This window comes from Acartia tonsa, chromosome 10 (assembly GCF_053477335.1).
Source record: "Acartia tonsa isolate MP-2025a chromosome 10, ASM5347733v1, whole genome shotgun sequence".
Classification (NCBI taxonomy): domain Eukaryota; kingdom Metazoa; phylum Arthropoda; class Copepoda; order Calanoida; family Acartiidae; genus Acartia; species Acartia tonsa.
This window is the reverse complement of record NC_137269.1, coordinates 1,223,014-1,240,976: the sequence shown is the minus strand read 5'-3', so window position 1 is coordinate 1,240,976 and position 17,963 is coordinate 1,223,014. Positions and strand designations below refer to the sequence as shown.

At 35.3% G+C, this 17,963-nt stretch overlaps 1 protein-coding gene across 9 annotated transcripts in view; it reads right to left on the bottom strand.

Annotated features, from left to right (window-relative positions):
• Positions 1-2,072: 2,072 nt before the first annotated feature.
• Positions 2,073-17,963, bottom strand: part of P5CS (Delta[1]-pyrroline-5-carboxylate synthase) — a 78,659-nt gene continuing 62,768 nt past the window's right edge. For 6 of the 9 annotated variants that reach the window (XM_080175353.1, XM_080175355.1, XM_080175352.1 and 3 more), the window contains 9 exons: positions 9,583-9,672; positions 9,025-9,189; positions 8,372-8,456; positions 7,526-7,633; positions 6,563-6,799; positions 6,063-6,257; positions 4,489-4,572; positions 3,126-3,322; positions 2,073-2,700 (listed from right to left, as the gene is read on the bottom strand). In XM_080175353.1, coding sequence (XP_080031479.1) covers positions 2,511-2,700; positions 3,126-3,322; positions 4,489-4,572; positions 6,063-6,257; positions 6,563-6,799; positions 7,526-7,633; positions 8,372-8,456; positions 9,025-9,189; positions 9,583-9,672 — 1,351 coding nt within the window. In that variant the 3' untranslated portion in view covers positions 2,073-2,510. Of the gene's footprint in view, positions 2,701-3,125; positions 3,323-4,488; positions 4,573-4,629; positions 4,723-6,062; positions 6,258-6,562; positions 6,800-7,525; positions 7,634-8,371; positions 8,457-9,024; positions 9,190-9,582; positions 9,673-17,963 lie in introns of those variants that run through there. The other 3 variants (XM_080175359.1, XM_080175361.1, XM_080175358.1) reach the window with 1 other exon arrangement.

The window sequence follows — 17,963 nt, the reverse complement described above, 5'->3', positions numbered from 1 at the left end:
AAAGTCTATTTTAAGCTCAACCAAGCTTTGATCTGCGGACACGTAGAAAAAAAAAGATTTATTAGCCTAGATGGCTAATCTAACAAAAAAGCTGTCCTAATCAGTTGGAGGGCTCTAAATAAACAAATTATCATGGGGGGGGGGGGCCGGGGGGGGGGGGTAATTAATGCCCTCTTCCATGCTATCTCGGAAACTATAAGAGATATCAAGAAACACTTAAAATCAAAGATTAGAATTATCAAATGAATTAAATGAAATTACTATAATTTGGCCAGATTTTTCCTTGTCTGTGTATCTATTGGTCCAATTGATGGTTATTTATCTAGACTAATATATTTATCTGTAGTAAGAAGATAATTAAATTACTTCACACTCAATATTTTATTAAAGGAAAAGTTTTTCTCATATTCATTCGAAGCCGATTAATATCCAGTGACTTAAAACCGGTTCTCATACTTACGAAATTACTATGTATTGCATCGTATTATATCCAGTTTTCTACAACTATAAAAATGTACAATCATAAGATTAAAACCAGTTTCGTAGCCCGTGCCTTCGGCATCTCAGGGCCAAAAAACCTGGATTTAATCTTATATTTTATATCCGCGGAAAGCTGTTTATAATACCATGCGAGAAATAAATATTCTATAATTAGAGTCTGTGCTTCATTAATACTACAGACTAGTTTTTGCCAGAGGGGAGGGTACATTGGAATATGAATTTTACTGGTACCCAATCTTTTATCAGTCTGATAAAAACTTTGGGTACTTTTATTGAACTTTGATTGGTTGGTTACTAACTGGTTGCCTTTGTTTTCGAAGTATTTTCAAATGACAGGCAAATTTAGGATCTGATTTTGTACATAGTCTGTAAATTAATGGATTTATTATTTCTTGGATCTTAAACCATATAATCATGTACTCTAATAATGTGGAACTTGTAGCTGGCTAAAATAACTGTCTCTCCCATCCACACCCTTTACTCTATCCCCTCCTCTCCTACTGGATAAACGAACTGGCCAATAAATGATATTAATGCTATTGTTAGCAAGCTAAATTTAAAAATTTTTACTGTGTCACAATATCCACGTATATTCTATATTTGTAATTTAGAGTTTTTTTTCTAGAGTTAAGCATTTTTAAATCCAAATATTAAATCAACCTTTATATACAGTATTTAATGGTTATTATAAAAATGCCATAGCCAACACAATTCTTTTTTCTCTAATCCATACACTTTTTAAGATAATATTGTCGTTCTTGTTTTTGTTAAAAATATTTCTTGGAACTGAGATAGTACATTATTATGACAATTAAATAGTATTTATTTTGCCGATAAGATTCTTTCAACCCCCAACCCTCTCATACCCCGTACGTCTGTGATGGATAGCTATTTTCATTAATTTAGGCATGTTAGAATTGTCCTATCGATTTCAAATTTTGTATGGTGATTCCTGTAGTAGTTAGGTACGATTTAGAAAGCGTTGCAACTCTATAATCATTACCAGAATGTCCGTACGTCCATTTTAAACATGTTGATTTTTTACATTTTTAACAACTAATTTTTATGTGATTTAATTATCTGATTGTTCTGATTTTTGATATACTGATTCCTAGGAAAACAAAGTACAATATTTTAAGCAAAGCAACTCTATAATCAAGTCCTAAAAATGTAAGTATGTATGTAAACATTATCCTGCATCAAGATGTTTTTCAAAAAATTTACTCACAATTTTGCTTCATTTATATTCTGATTTTTCAGTTTTAACACTATACAAGTGTTAATGTTTGTTTGTCCTACCGTTTCAGGGCTTCGCTTTTATGGATGTTGTCATCCTTGTTTATCTATGCATACCCCTGCATAACTACCAAGCACACAATGTAAACTAACCTGAAACCCTGTTACTTTCATATCTTGATTAATTTTTAAAATTATAAATTATATAAAGCCCCCAAAAATAGCAAACAACATGCATTAAAACTTACTCTTCCAATCTGTGAAGCAAAAAATACTTAAATGTATACCAAAACGATTAACCAACTTTTTAATCTAATTATTTAAACAATCTAAAGTAACATTTTCAAATTTATTTTTAAATAACAATGTACAGATAATAAAATTACAATTGGTAAAAATACATAAGTTATAAATAGTACTATAATGATAAACCAGAAACTTAATGCATAAGTTTTTTTTTAAATTCATATAATAAATTTTAATGAATACTAAATTATTGATATGTTAACAGTATTCATTTTTTTATAGAGGATTAACATTTTTTGCATTGTGATGTTCGTTATTAGTAAAAATATATATTTAGAGAGGCTATAAAATAAAAATAATTTTAACAAAAAATATATAATACATTATTAAATGCATCATAAGCTTTAAAAAGCTACTTTAACATGTTGAAAATAAATTTATAAAAATCATTCCTAAAATCTTTAAATAAATCTTCGAAAGTAATTAGAAATAATGAGCCGAACAATTAAGTAGGCATCGCGTTTGACTTAAGCCGGCAGTTGGACGTGGAGAAAATTCTTGGCGCCCTTGCTGTACTCGGCGGCAGTGTCGTCGTGGCCCTTTAGCACCCACTTGGTGGTCAATAGGCCCTCAACACCGACGGGACCGCGAGCGTGAATACGACCAGTGGAAATTCCAACTTCAGCACCGAGACCAAGACGGTAGCCGTCAGCAAATCTAAAAAAATAATGATTTTAAATATAAATATGAAATTTAACGTTATAAAATCAATCAAATCTGTACCAAAAGATCTTACTAAGCGCAGAACCGATATGTTTCTCCTTTACAATGTAGCTTCTTATATGTCCTGGGGAGGTTTATAACTATTTTGAGATTACCACCACCATATTCCGAAAAGAAATCACCCATTAAAGAAATGACCACCTAGAAAGTTTTTTGATTTTTCTGTATAAACCAAATAATAAGATCATTTTGACATTTGACATAAAAGTATAAAATTGGTTATACGAAGGGTTTAGGCTATTTCATGGAGTGGTAAGTAACCAAACCCAAGAACTATGGTTATCATAAAACTATTACACTTCGAGAGAAATTCTTCACGAATTTTGACCTACCCATATTTAATAAATCAGTATAATTACCTTGAGCTAGCATTATGGAAGACACAGGCAGAGTCAACCATACCCAAGAACTTGTCAGCTGTATCCTCACACTCTGTCACAATAACCTCGGTGTGACCGGAGCCATACTTGTGGATGTGGTCAACAGCCTCTTCCAGGTTAGATACTATCTCCACTGTGCAGGCAAGGTCTCCATATTCAGTGCTCAGCTTCTCAGCCTTAACGTTTAGATTCATAAAGTAAATAAATTTTGTAATAGTGATGGGGTTAAGAAGGATAAAGGAGGGGAAGTTTAGAGAAGGGAATGGTTGAGAAGGGAAGAGTAAATAAAAGTGGAAGATGAATGAAATAAAAGGGAAAGAGGAAAGAAAATGAATGAAAGAAAAGGGGAAGAGGAAAGAAGAGGAATAAAAGAAAAGTGGAAGAAGAATGGAAGAAAAGGGAAAGAGAAAAGAAGAGGAATGAAAGTAAAAGGGAAGAGGAATAAAAGCAAAGGAATGAAAGAAAAAGGGAAGAGGAAAGAAGAGGAATGAAAGAAAAAGGGAAGAGGAAAGAAGAGGAATGAAAGAAAAAAGGAAGAGAAAAGAAGAGGAATGAAAGAAAAGGGGAAGAGGAAAGAAGAGGAATAAAAGAAAAGTGGAAGAAGAATGTAAGAAAAGGGGAAGAGAAAAGAAGAGGAATGAAAGTAAAAGGGAAGAGGAATAAAAGCAAAGGAATGAAAGAAAAAGGGAAGAGGAAAGAAGAGGAATGAAAGAAAAAGGGAAGAGGAAAGAAGAGGAATGAAAGAAAAAAGGAAGAGAAAAGAAGAAGAATAAAAGAAAAGGGAAAGAGGAAAGAAAAGGAATGAAAGAAAAGGGGAAGAGGAAAGAAGAGGAATGAAAGAAAAGGAGAAGAGAAAAGAAGAGGAATGAAAGAAAAAATTGAAGAGGAATAAAAAAAAAGGAATGAAAGAAAAAGGGAAGAGGAAAGAAGAGGAATGAAAGAAAAAAGGAAGAGGAAAGAAGAGGAATGAAAGAAAAGGGGAAGAGAAAAGAAGAGTTATGAAAGAAAAATTGAAGAGGAATAAAAGAAAAGGAATGAAAGAAAAAGGGAAGAGGAAAGAAGAGGAATGAAAGAAAAGGGGAAGAGGAAAGAAGAGGAGGAATGAAAGAAAGGGGGAAGAGGAAAGAAAAAGAATGAAAGAAATGGGGAAGAGGAATAAAAGAAAGGGGGAAGAGGGAAGAAGAGGAATAAAAGAAAAGGGGAAGAGGAAAGGTGAGTAATAAAAGAAAAGGGGAAGAGAAAAGAGAAATGAGAGGGGAGGTGGAATTTAATTTAATTACTTAGAGTAGCTTCACTACTTAAAATCACAGCAGTTACAAGCTATGAATTTATCAATATTTACCTTAGGTGGTCCAAAAGTAAGAGTTTGAGATAGTCTGGGTCCAGAGAAGATCTGTACATTCGCCTTCTTTAAAGCTTGACAAACCTAAAAATTGAAAGTTTGAGATAGTCTGGGTCCAGAGAAGATCTGTACATTCGCCTTCTTTAAAGCTTGACAAACCTAAAAATTGAAAGTTTGAGATAGTCTGGGTCCAGAGAAGATCTGGACATTCGCCTTCTTCAAAGCTTGACAAACCTAAAAATTGAAAGTTTGAGATAGTCTGGGTCCAGAGAAGATCTGTACATTCGCCTTCTTTAAAGCTTGACAAACCTAAATAATAAAAGTTTAAGATAGTCTGGGTCTGTACATTTTTGTTCTTTAAAGCTTGAGATTGTCTGGTAGGACGAGTTCATATCGGAATTAAACAAATTTCCGGCTATAAATCAGTCAAAGTCATATTTCGCTTCCTTACCCTTTATTTACCAACGACCAGACATTCAATTGCTATAGCTATTTGTAAAAGGGTGTCAATTTATTGAATCAGAACTATGGCTTTATGGTGCTCCCAGGAAAGGCATTGCGGAGTAGAATCAGGATCCTTTGTTTCTGATTCAATAAATTTTTGACACCCTTTTACAAATAGCTATACAATTGAATGTCTGGTCGTCAGTGGTTTTAAGACTTTTAAATCATCCAGAGGTGTATTATACTCATACAAATCATTTGCAGATCCCCGCTTTTGTCTCAGAAAACAAATGTCCAAAATCGACCCACCCTATTGTCTGGTTTCAGAGAAAAAAAATATAATTCCGATACCCACCCCCCCCCCCCCTTATCTTTTAGTAGTTTCCTTTCCTTATGCCTTTCTTCAAAGGGCACTAACCCTACAGGGCTACCCTTTACCCAGTATAATCTAATCTAGCCTAATACAATAGGATAAGACACGGAAAACATGAGCATATTTTGTACTATTGAACCATCTAATGAACACAACAGACAATTACGTAAAATTGTGTAAACAAACTAATATTTGGTTCCTGATAATTTTCCTGTAAATTAGAACATATTTTGATACAGATATTTGTTAATCAGTTGTTATAAAATAGAAAACAATTATAAAATTTTAAAGATATAATATTTATTTTTTTATAGTATTTTGTTTATTTCTATTTGGTAATTTCCATATAAATTGTAGGTTTTGTTACAAGGAGAAGAATTTATTTTAAAATAAAACTGTAAATCTTTATGGTTTTTAAATTTAAGAATATAAGATTTATTTTTAAATAGTAATTAACAAAACTTGTTTATTCCTATGCTGGAATTTTCCATATAAATTGTAGGTTTTGCTACAAGGAAAGAAGAATTAATTTCAAAATAGAACTTTATATCGAATGGTATATATATCCAAGTTGACAGAAGTAAAAACTAAAAAAAATATTGAACTAGCTGGCACTACTCTCTCATAAGTCCTTCAAATTCAAAGACACTTCCCAGCTTTAAACTAAGAAGAGGTAATTTTGTTTATCTTAATTAAGGATGTACATAAATCTAGCGTTCATTATCTTATCCCTTAAGATCCCTAAATTGAAAACTACCTGGTAAAAAGTTTCGTTATCATTGACCAGAGACTCGTGAACGAGCAGGGTCTCCATGGCGTTGCAGGCTGCGGGGTAGTCAGTCTTGCTGTCAGACACAATCTTGATGGCCTTCTCAGGGTCGGCATCCTTGTCCAGGTACACGTGGCAGATACCATCAGCATGACCCAACACTGGAATGCTCTTGGAACGATCCTGCCAAGTGTAATAGAAATTTAAAAAAATATAGTTAGTATTTTTAAGTAGCAGGGGCTGTCAGTAAATAATCTATTTGAAATCAGAATCCTGAGGTGAATTCTTAATTTTGCCTCACTAAAATAGTCTCTAGGAGCAATTATTGTGGGATATACCAACTCCCATAATAGTTAAAAAACATTCCTTGGACCTAAAAGAAGCGTCATTGTAAAGGAGAACCATAATGGTTCAGCGGTTTGCGAGATACTTCGCTACAGACAAAAAAGCTTACTACTTTATATAAAAGGATACCAACATATATTTACCTTAATAGACTTGACCATCTCATTTGAGCCGCGAGGAATGATCAGATCAATATACTGGTCCAACTTGAGCAGCTCGCTCACCTCGTCCCTCCCACTCACCATGGAGATGGCGTCAGCACACCCGTAGCGGCCCAGGGCCTCCTTCACGATGCGCATCAACATCTGGTTGGTGTTGGCAGCCTCCTTGCCACCCTTCAACAGCAGCCCGTTGGCGCTGGCAATTGCCAAACTGGCAACCTAATACAATGCATGATATTAACGTAAGTTATCAATAAAGGGGGGAGGCGGATGTGCCACTTTTTGAAACCAAAACTAAAAGTCAAAGGAACTCAACTAAAAAAAGAGTTACAGGTCTGAGATTTTGCATGGCAGTTGCTTTATAGGGTTACAATATGGAACAGTGAAGAAACGGCGGCGCATCCGCCGAAAACCGCCGAGAAATTGCAAAAAAAAATCGGCGGGAAACGGCGGTTTTCGGCGGTTGCGCCGCCGTTTCTTCACAGTTCCATATTATACCTCTATTAAGCAACTGCCATGCAAAATCTCAGACCTGTAACTCTTTTTTTAGTTGAGTTCCTTTGTTGACTTTTAGTTTTGGTTTCAAAAAGTGGCACATCCGCCTCCCCCCTTTAAAAATACAGAGAAAACTTTTAACTATCTATAATTTACGGACGGCTTAACATTATCTCATTTGCTGGCTTGCAAAAATCTGAACATTTTTACTAGGTGTAGGGTAAAAACATGCAGTTTCCAAACTTATTATTGCTAGCTTAACAACTTTGGGGACTATAATTTATTGTATCTTTAATGGTTAGTTCATTAAGTTGCATGTCCAAATATTTCAACCTAAAATTAATGTAATCTATAGAATGGGTAATATTGTATCTTATAATTGGGAACGTATTTAAATTCATCGGCCATTGTCTTATCCCTTTAGATCCATGAATAGAAGGTGAATTCTACCTGGGGAAGAGCATCAGGCCTCGACTCGAAGATGACCATTAGGACTCCAATAGGAACAGTCTTCTGCATAACCTCCAGACTGTCAGAAATCTTAGTTCTTCTGATTACCTGGAATAAATAAGAATTTTTCTCGTATATTCATTGAAATCCGGTGGATAGGAACCGGTTCTCATCCTTACGAACAAACTATGTCTAGCATCGTATTATATCCAGCTTTCTACGAATATAAAAATGCACAATCATAAGATTAAAACAATTTTTTTAGCCCGTGCCTTCGGCACCTCAAGGCTAAAAAACTGGTTTTAATCTTATAATTGTACATTCTATATCCGCGGAAAGCCGTTCATAATACGATGAAAGAAATAACTATTCTCGTATTCATTCGAAACCGATGAATATCCGGTGGATTAAAACCGGTTATCAGCCATAAAAAAATACTAGAAATACTAATCTTATATTTGTACATTCTATATCCGCGGAAAGCTGTTTATAATAAAATGCGATAAATGACTATTAAGCAGAGCGATTGGTTATTTAATCTCTTTGGATGTAAATATTCATAGAAACACAGTGAAGGAATAATCCTACCATATCATTGGTTAGAAGTTGTACACATTTAGTATGGAAAGCTAGTTATGTTTTCATATCATCCATATAAGAATTATGTTTTTGAATAGTTAAATGTTTTCTGATAACACTTAAAACTATTTACAAATAACTATTTCCACTTTTAAATTTAAACTGCTAGAAATTACTTTTCATGTTGCACGGATTATCGTGTTTAATTGGCCATCTAGGGAGATAAATCTATTGTTAAAATTGCCAAAATAAAATAAAGCTATATACCTTTCCAACATTATTATAGCTAGTATCAGCAATCTGCATGAGGCCAGCAGCCAATGATTCAAGCTTCTTGGTAGACAGCTCAAGTCTAAAACAAAATGATATAAATTAAAAATACAACATTTTACATAATAATATCTAACTAGAAATTGGTGAAATGGTTAAGTACTAGGGTTGGGCCGGATACTTTTTTGGCCGGATACCGGATATCCGGTATCCGGATAGTTTCAATATCCGGTATCCGGCCGGATATCTTGCCAAAGCTCGATATCCGGCAGTAAAAATCAGCCGGATATCCGGTATCCAGATAGTTTAAATATCCGGTAACCGGCCGGATATCGAAAATGGCCGGATATCCGGCCCAACCCTATTATGTACATATATATTTATGCTGTTACATTTATTCCATAAATTTAATTATCCATCTATATGAATCCACCTTTTAAATAATTGATATACGTTTTATTTATTCATCTATTCTATGAATCTATATATTATACATTTACATAAAACTGTTATCCAAAGTTTTACTATATTAACCACGTTTACACTAAAACTTTAGGCACTTTAATTGATTTTTTCAACCAAAAGTTTTCGTTTGGGGATGTACATTAATTAATCTTCATTGCCTTATCACTGGTCTATATATGTTCTACCTGTCATACAGAGGTCCAGTGACTCCAGTGGCCCGAGCATTGGCCAGATCCTGTTGGTTGGCCGCCATGATCTCCTGTTCATGGCTGACCAGACTGTTGGCCAGGTAGCGGATAATGTCGGCTCTCTCCTCAGCCGCCAGCGAGCACAGCTTACGACTTCCAAGTCTAAAATCAATCAATAAGGAAAAGATTGCCCTGTAATAATGAATTCAAAGTAATTTTGATGCAGCTGTCTATAGTGCCCTAGCAAAATGGGGATAGATTTAACTACTTTTTGCCTACATATTCTATTGACGAAAAATACCTATACCCCATCTCTTCTAGGGGGTTTCTTTCCCCCTTCCCTTTCTATTTCACTCAAATAAGACGTCAATAGAATAGGTAGACGAAAAGCGGTGACATCTATCCCCATTTTATATCCCATGGTATTTTTCGTGCAATATTTTTGAAGACCATACCTTTGACCCACAGTTCCTTCTAAAATTTGAAAAGTGTATAGATTCATTATCCCCCCCCCCCCCCCCAGCTTAAATTTCTGGCCACGCCCTTGTGATTTACCTGGAATTTTGAGCCAGTACTTCCACGGTGGTTCCCTCCATTTCAATTGGAACAAACATTGTTCCCACGTTCTGTCCAGACATTATGTTCCTAAACATAAATATTTGGTCAAAATAGCCTAAAACCATTACAAGATCAATTAAGTTTTCATTTAAATATAGGCTACTTTCAAAAAAAAAACTTACTACTTTATATAAAAGGATGACAATATCTATAAAAGCGAAGCTCAATATACCAGTCAAACAAACGCAAATTATAAAATTTAGAATATCAACGCATTTAAGAATAGATTTTTTTAAACTGAAGAACATAAAAAATTCATAATGCTGAATATAATTATTTTTTACAACTGTTTTGCTTCTAACATTGTAAAAAGTCGTTATAAGAATGGATGATAAAAAAAATATGTTACCATAAAGCTAAAATGCATTTTAAGTGTACCTAACCGATACAGGAATCATTATGGCAAGTTCTATGCTTATGAGTAAGGGTTAATAGAAATTTACAATCTTTAACTAAACTAAAACTATTCATACAATTATAGCGTAATTTTGCTTTTAATACAGAGCAAAATAGTGTGATGTATAGTCCCTTTCTTCCTGACTTGAGAGCAATGCATGTATTTTGTATATTAGCTTTTAGTTCTTGTGTCAACCGTTTCGGAGCAAGACATTGCTCTGCAACTCGGCACGAACATAAAAGTGAATAGTTGCCATTATATTTAATATTATTATTGTATGTTTAACTTGTCTTGAATTAATACACTTTATTAGAATATTTAGCTGTTTGTTCTTGCTATTACTACACGTCATTTTGGCGCAGTCGGTAGGATTCGAACCTACGCTCCCAAAGGGAATCTGATTTCCAAGATGTCTCAGGAGGAGAGGGATGTGCACATGTTAAGTTTTTGGGGTACGGTCAAGAATGAGATCCATGCTCTTGGAACTAGAATTGATAATGTGGCGGCGGAGCTGGGTGGGCGTATGGCGCCGCTGGAGACGAAAATTCAGGAGTTGACGGATAATGTTGATACTAATAGTGCTGCGGTTACTGGACTGGCTACTCGGTTGGACGATTTGGAAGATCGTCTTGATAAGGTGGTGGTGCCTAGTGTTGATAATGATATCAAAACCGAGAATGTGACAGTTGTGGATGAGTTTATGACTGGCCAGCAGCGAATTCTAGAAAAGATTGCCCAGCAGAATAGTATGAATGACCAGCAGAATGGTTCGAATAACCGGCAGAATGGTTCGAATAACCAGCAGAATGGTTTGAATAATTCTATGCCGTGGCAGCGGACGGCTGGAGGATCTGGAGGTTCAGAGGAGAAGCCTAACTTGTTTGCTAGTGGTTCTCGAACTATTTTTGGTGGTATGCAAGATCATGAGGATAAGATCATAGAACTTTGGGAGTTGTCTAAGGTTGATGCTGTGGATAATATCTACAATGGAGTTCTCATGTGGTGGCCAGCCCTTTCTGAGGTTAAAGCGGAGGATTTTAATACGCTCAATTTTTTTGAAGCTGGACTGAGTGAATCGCAGGTTAGTTGGTGTAAATCTCTTGTTTATGTACCCGATAGATCTCTGTATGTTTCGCAGGGGGAGGAGAATGTTCATAGGTACAATGAAACGTGTGCTAAACTTGATGATCAGTTCAGAAAAAATGCGCCTGAATTTGCGGTTGACGATGATGTGATTTTCTTTGATGATTATTTGGAGAGATTTTGGATGACTACTAGACGTTATCATATGACTAATCATCAAGTGTGTAAGGAAATTTTGTTTGATAAGTGTGTGGGTGTAAGAACCGCTTGTGGTTATACACTAAAACCTGCTGATATGGAGAATAGACGATTAACATTAAAGGGGTACTTGTGTAAGATGCGAGAGACATTTTTACCACCCGACATGAAAAATGTGTGTAAAGATGCGTATTTGAGTGTTAAGCAACATGAGAATGATAAGATTGATGCATTTTTTGATAAGATACTATCTTTCTGGAAACGTGCGTATCCGAAACCAACTGATGATATGTTTATGGATTTCTATTCTCAAGTGTGTAATGTGATCTTATCTCCACTTTTGGCTAATCAGATGCGTCAATTTGCGTTGGATTTGGAGCGTGACGGACAAGTGCGAATGATAACGAAGTTTCGGACAGAGTTAATAGTTAAAGCACAACTGATTGTTAAAGGGCTACAATTTAACCAAATTTCAGGGTCAATGGCTAGAGGATGTACAACAAACCAGATGGCTTTGGCTAAAACGATGGTTGGTGGCGTTGGTTCCAAGTCAAATCCTGTAACTATTGATCAGGTTAGTGATGACGATAATTTGTCATATGAAATAAATCAATGTGAAATTGATTTAGCTGATGAATTTGGTGGACCAGCTGAACTTATTCCTTTAATTGGCGCAATTCAAGGTGGTTTTATTTGTTATTATTGCAACAGAAAAGGTCACATGATGAGGGATTGTTTTGATATTAGAGATAAAAAGTTGCCTAATCCTAAAGGAAAATACTTTTTGCGGTGGGGAAACAAGCCTTTTGTTCCTTATAAGACGGGGCAAAAGAGTTTTAAAAAGAATGAAAATAGTATTGATAAAAAGAAATTGGTTGGTTAAATTGAAGGAGAGGTGAAAGAAGGGGAGGATACGAAGGAAGTGGCGTATGTCGATGGTTTAGGGGCAAGCGATTATGAAGATGATCTTGTAGCGGAAGTTGAGGCATGGAATAATGCTATTATAGATGACATTTTATGGTATTAATGTTTTGTATGTATTATGATCATTAAAACCTTATTCCGTTTTCTACTTGTTACGCGGCATTGTTTTGATTTATGCGCATTGTAAATAAACAACAACAAAACAAAATTAATGATAAAGAGTGAACGAAGCAACTCTAATTTTGTGATAATTTATTTTGATGGTTTATTTTGAATTATGAAAAGATAACATATTGTTTATAAACGTATATGAAATTATGAGATTATGTTATAATGGAAATCAAAATAATTAATTTAGTTTTTGATTATGTTTTGTTGAAATTAGGAAAATTCATTTTTGTTTCAGACTGTTGTGGAGTCTAACAGAGATAAGAATAATAAAAAGTGAAAATGAAAAACGAATTAGGAATACAATTTTGTAAAATTGCTATTGAAAAATATTAATTTGAATTTTAAATTGAATCAAATTTGATAAAAATGTGAAATTAGATATTTGAAAAATATTAAATTTTGATGAAATGTGGAAAATTGTTTTAAAAGTTGAGTCAGTTATTGTGGTTTAAAGTATTTGATTTTAAAACAATTATATTGCGATTTAGTAATGTTGATTCAGCAAAATTTTTTATGAGGTTTAGAATTTCTTGAAGCAAAATTGTTATAATGCATTAGATATAATCGTGGAGTAGTCTCTCTCTATGAAGGAAGGGAGGGGTTGTTTCTCGGAGTTGGTATGCGCAAATATGGTGGAGCTGTCTCTTTTGTTTGAGGAGAAAGGGGGAATGAACATATTTGCAAAGAAGTTTGCACTATCTCTCAGAGTTGGTATGCGCAAATATGGTGGAGCTGTCTCTCTTGTTTGAGAAAAAGGGGGAGTGAACATATTTGCAAAGAAATTTGCACTATCTCTCAGAGCTGGTATGTGCAAAATGGGGTGGTGTAGAGAGGTAGCTGCAATGATTATCAGGCGTGGGGCGTTCCATGCGCAGAAAGTTGAGCTGCGCAGAGAAGCAGAGCTGCGCAAGAAGGTGCTCTCAGGTATTGAGATATATAGTTAGTTGAATTTCGACTTTTAAACCTTTTATACATCTCAGTTTTAATCTGACAATAATAGTTTTGTTAGGTAATATTTTATTGAATTACAAAAGAATTGAATTTATGGTATTTGGAAAGATTAATTTGCTCGGTGATTGATAATATTTGATCATGTTATATTTCTTAATACAATTTCTTTTATTGAATGTGTTGCAAGTTTATTTGTTCAGTGAAAACATTTAAATATGGCATCTAAAATAATTGTATTTAATTTTAGATTGGCCGAGAAGAGTATTTGTGGTGATTGAGAGATACTGTCATCATTATTTATTTGATGGTGAGTGGTTAAGATTTTGTTTTATGCTGTTAATATTTGATTACCATTATATATATATTGCTGTTCGAAAAGTAGTCTTGTAAACAATTTGTTATATATATATATATATTAATACCGATATTAATTCTTATTTAAAGTGATTTATCCATCAATTGGCATCTAAAAGTTTGTAATATTTTAGATTGGCCGAAGAGAAGTTTTACTGATTGTGGATTAAGAGATATTTTGGGATGTTTCTGTTGGCCGGAGAGAAGTTTTGTTGATTGTGGATTAAGAGATATTTTGGACGTTTCTGTTGGTGGATGAAATATTGTCGGTGAGTGATTTGTTTTATTCCGTTATTTTGTTATTTGTTGTAGACAGATAGATAGTTATTTGATAGACAATTGGATAGTTACAACCTCATAACTGCTGGTGTTGGTTAGATAGCTGTTTATAAGTTTCATGAAGATTCTGAGATGGCGGCTGGAGCGGCTGAAGTCTACGTTCCAACGAAGATTGGTGGCATGGAAATCCTGACCTTAATTGACAGCGGCAATGCACGAGGCTGCCTGATATCTCAAGTGTTGGCTAGAAAGCTTGATTGTATGATTGAAGAAACGGATTCGAAAGCAACAGGCGTGCAGGGTTCCAGCATCAAGATTGATGGTGTTGTTCGGAATGTTGAATTTCAGATTGGAGGTCACAGTTTTCAAGAAGATTGCTTTGTTATTTCTGGCATGACTGTACCTATGAATCTAGGCAGTCATTGGCTGAACAAAAATCACGTGAAGACGATATTTGCCAAGGATGGCAACAGGATTGAGATGCATGGAATCAGTGTGAATTTGGTAGCTAAACGAAAAATTGTAGTGAAGAATTTGGTTCATACGGTTTTGGAGAAACTGGAGAAGGCAAGAACTAAGAAACCTGAGATTAATGTAGCTGAGTTACAAGACCAAAAATGGATTTGTTCATTGAAAAATCGAATAGAAATTCCAGCATTAAGTACAGTGGTGGTAGAAGTTTCAACTAAGGGAAATATGTCTGAAGGACAGTTGTGTTATATAGCTCCTAGACAAGGTTACTGTAGCCAAAATAACTTGTTGATAAATGAAGGAATTACTGAGGTGGGAAAAAACGGTAAAATTATGACTAAAATTACGAATTTTGAAACTGTTAAGAAATCTGTTCCTGCTGGTACTTTGGTTGGAAATTTGTTTTTAGCGGAGAAGATAGCGATGTTGCAAGAGAACAGAGTTAAAGAAGATGTGTCAACAACATTAAAGAAGATTCGTTTTATTAAAGATAAATTGAAGTTGGATAAAGTTCCGTTTTTAAAAGATAATGTCTCTTTGAAAGGAAGAATAGTTGGTTTGTTTTTAAAGAATTTCAAGGCGTTATCGATTGACCCTACGGATATTGGATCTTGTACTTTGGAGGAGTATGACATTCAGTTGGTTCCTGGAGCTCAACCTTTCAAAAATAGAATGATTAGACTCAATCCTCATCATGCAGAGAAACTAAAAGAACAGATTGATTTATGGTTGGAAACAGATGTGATAGAAGAATGTAATTCACCGTTTAATTCTGGAATCTTTGCTGTTAAGAAGAAGGTGGGAAATACTAACGAGGTGAAAGTCAGGTTTGTCCTGGACTACCGCTCGTTAAAAGAGATAACTGAGAAGATCTGTTACCCTTTGCCTAACATTGGTGAGCTATTTGACAAACTTGGAGGAAAGAAGATTTTTACGTCTATTGACCTTACTTCGGCGTATAATTCAATGCACTTGAAGGAATCTGTCAGGAAATATACAGCATTTTGTTCTAATGGACGGCAGTATTGCTTCAAGAGGCTACCGTTCGGATTGACCAATGCTCCAAGTGCATTTGTAAAGTTGATGGATAGAGTAATGGATTTGAGTCCTGAATTAAGGGCATTTTGCCTAGTTTATTTGGACGATGTTCTTGTATATAGTATGAATGTGGAGGAACATCTGGAGCATCTGAATACCCTACTACGAACATTCTGTGAAGCAGGCCTCAAGATTAATCTTGGAAAATGTACATTGTTTGCAGAGGAAGTGAAATTTCTGGGCCATATTATAAATGCAGAAGGCATATTTATGGACCAAGCATATATTGAAAAGATTAAGAATTGGCCAGTACCTGAAACAGGTAAAGATATTCAAAGATTTACTGGTTTCATAAATTATTATGGTTCATATTTCAAGAATTTTTCTGATATTACGGCACCATTGAACAAATTCAGAAACAGTAGTAAAATAGAATGGGATGAAAAAAGTATGGAAGCCTTTACAAAGACTAGAGAATTGTTCTGTGAAGAAATAAGTAAATCATTCCCGGATTGGAGGATGGAGGCTGAACCATTTGTGTTGGATACAGATTGGTCATCTACAGCTATGTCTGCGGTGTTAAGTCAAAAACAAAATGGTCAAGAGAAGATGATATCGTGTTAGTCACGTGTTTGTTCAACTCATGAAGCCAATTATGCAGCGCATAAAGGAGAATTATGTGCATTAGTAAATGCTGTTGAAAGATTTGAATGTTATTTGAGACACAAGAAGTTTATCGTGAGAACTGATTCAGCTGCACTGAAACATCTATCTACTTGGAGGCAGAACGGATATTTTGTTGGTCTCACCATAAGGTGGATAAACTTTTTATCCACCTTCAGTTATGAGGTTGTACATAGGCAGGGCAAGATGCATACTAATGTTGATATATTGTCACGTACTGCTTTAGAGGATAGTAAAGATAGGATATCTAAATTATCGACGGACGAACAAGGAGAGTTAATATTGGATACTGTATATCAATTAGAAGATCCTAAATTGTGTCTTATTGCAGGAATTGGAGCAGAGACGGCCAGTCAAATAGCGTCCAGATTGAAGGCGAGAGAATTCAGTCGTAGCCTGGAGAAGGATCCTGTTCTAGTTGAGAGTTATTGGAGTGCCTTGACAGAAATTGGAGAACTGGACAAGAGAGAACTGAGAAGTATTTACAGGCGTTTCTGAAGAGGAGAATAGTTGTGGCGCTAGTCCAGAGGTGGTTGGAAGGCGGAAGGATGGACAGGAGAAGAGATTACCATGAAAACCGTCGGGAGCGTGATGACAAGAGAGGAAGCGGCGGTGGTGACAGACATGACCGGAATAGACGAGATGGAGATCGTGGTATGCGAAAGAGGTCGCCTGACGCTTGTAGTTCAAAGAGTGGACGTGCTGGACCAATACCTGTGAAGAAATCCAAGGATGATAGAGGAGTCAGGTACTTGGATATTTTGTTATTTGTTGTTGTGATGCAGACTTATTGTTTTATTATTGTTGGTGGTATGTATACGTCACAGGATCCACGGTTAGCAGCTTATGATTGTTCTCAAATAAGTGATGTTGAACTTAGATCAGCTGCCTGTTTGCATGATAGGATGGAACCGGTCAGATCTGTGGAATTACTGGGGTTAGCAGAAACCGATTTTATACTGTCGGAGGCTATTAGTTGTGAGGTTAGGCTAAAATTGGAGCGCTGGTTTTGCGGCACTGCGAGTCATGTGCACGTATTAGACGTGCCACATGAAAAACAGGTAGAGTTGAGTATGGATGAATGTAGAAGGATTTTTCATTCTGGCAAGTATCAGCATGATGGTATTAGTTTTAAAGTGAACATAGACTTGCCAACTGTTCACAGTTTCACGGTTAATGGAACATTGTCACCTTTCTGGGATGTTGGTGGTGAAAATATTCAATGCAAGACACTGGGAATATACGCGCACAATATGTGGTTCAATTTAGGTTTTGCTATTGGGACTTTGCATATTTTAGTAAAAAATACACCAGTTTTGATCAAGGGAAATGTTGTTATGGATTATGATAAAAAGACGATTGTGGCGAACTTTGAAGAAAAACATTTGTGGGCAACATCAACTTCACCATATTTTCCATATGTAGTACGAAAACCGGCCAGTAATTTTAAGGTAGTTTTTCAAGATACATTTAATTTAACTACGTGGAATGAACAGCTTTTTGTTTCTAACTCGGAAAGGAATATTTTAGTTAAAGTTATGGGAACAGAGAAACTTACTTTGCAACATCTGGATTTCAATATTTTTGTAACAGAATTGGAGGGTATCAAGTTTTTAGAGGAACCGAGGGCAGCTGTTAGAAGTTATTTTGGGGATTTGTTAAAACAGGAAGCTAGATTTGATTTGAATGCTATGTTTTTGGCTAGTAGAGAAAGGAATGAGAGGATGATGGAACTTTTTAGTATTTCTAGATGTGCTCAAACAGAAGT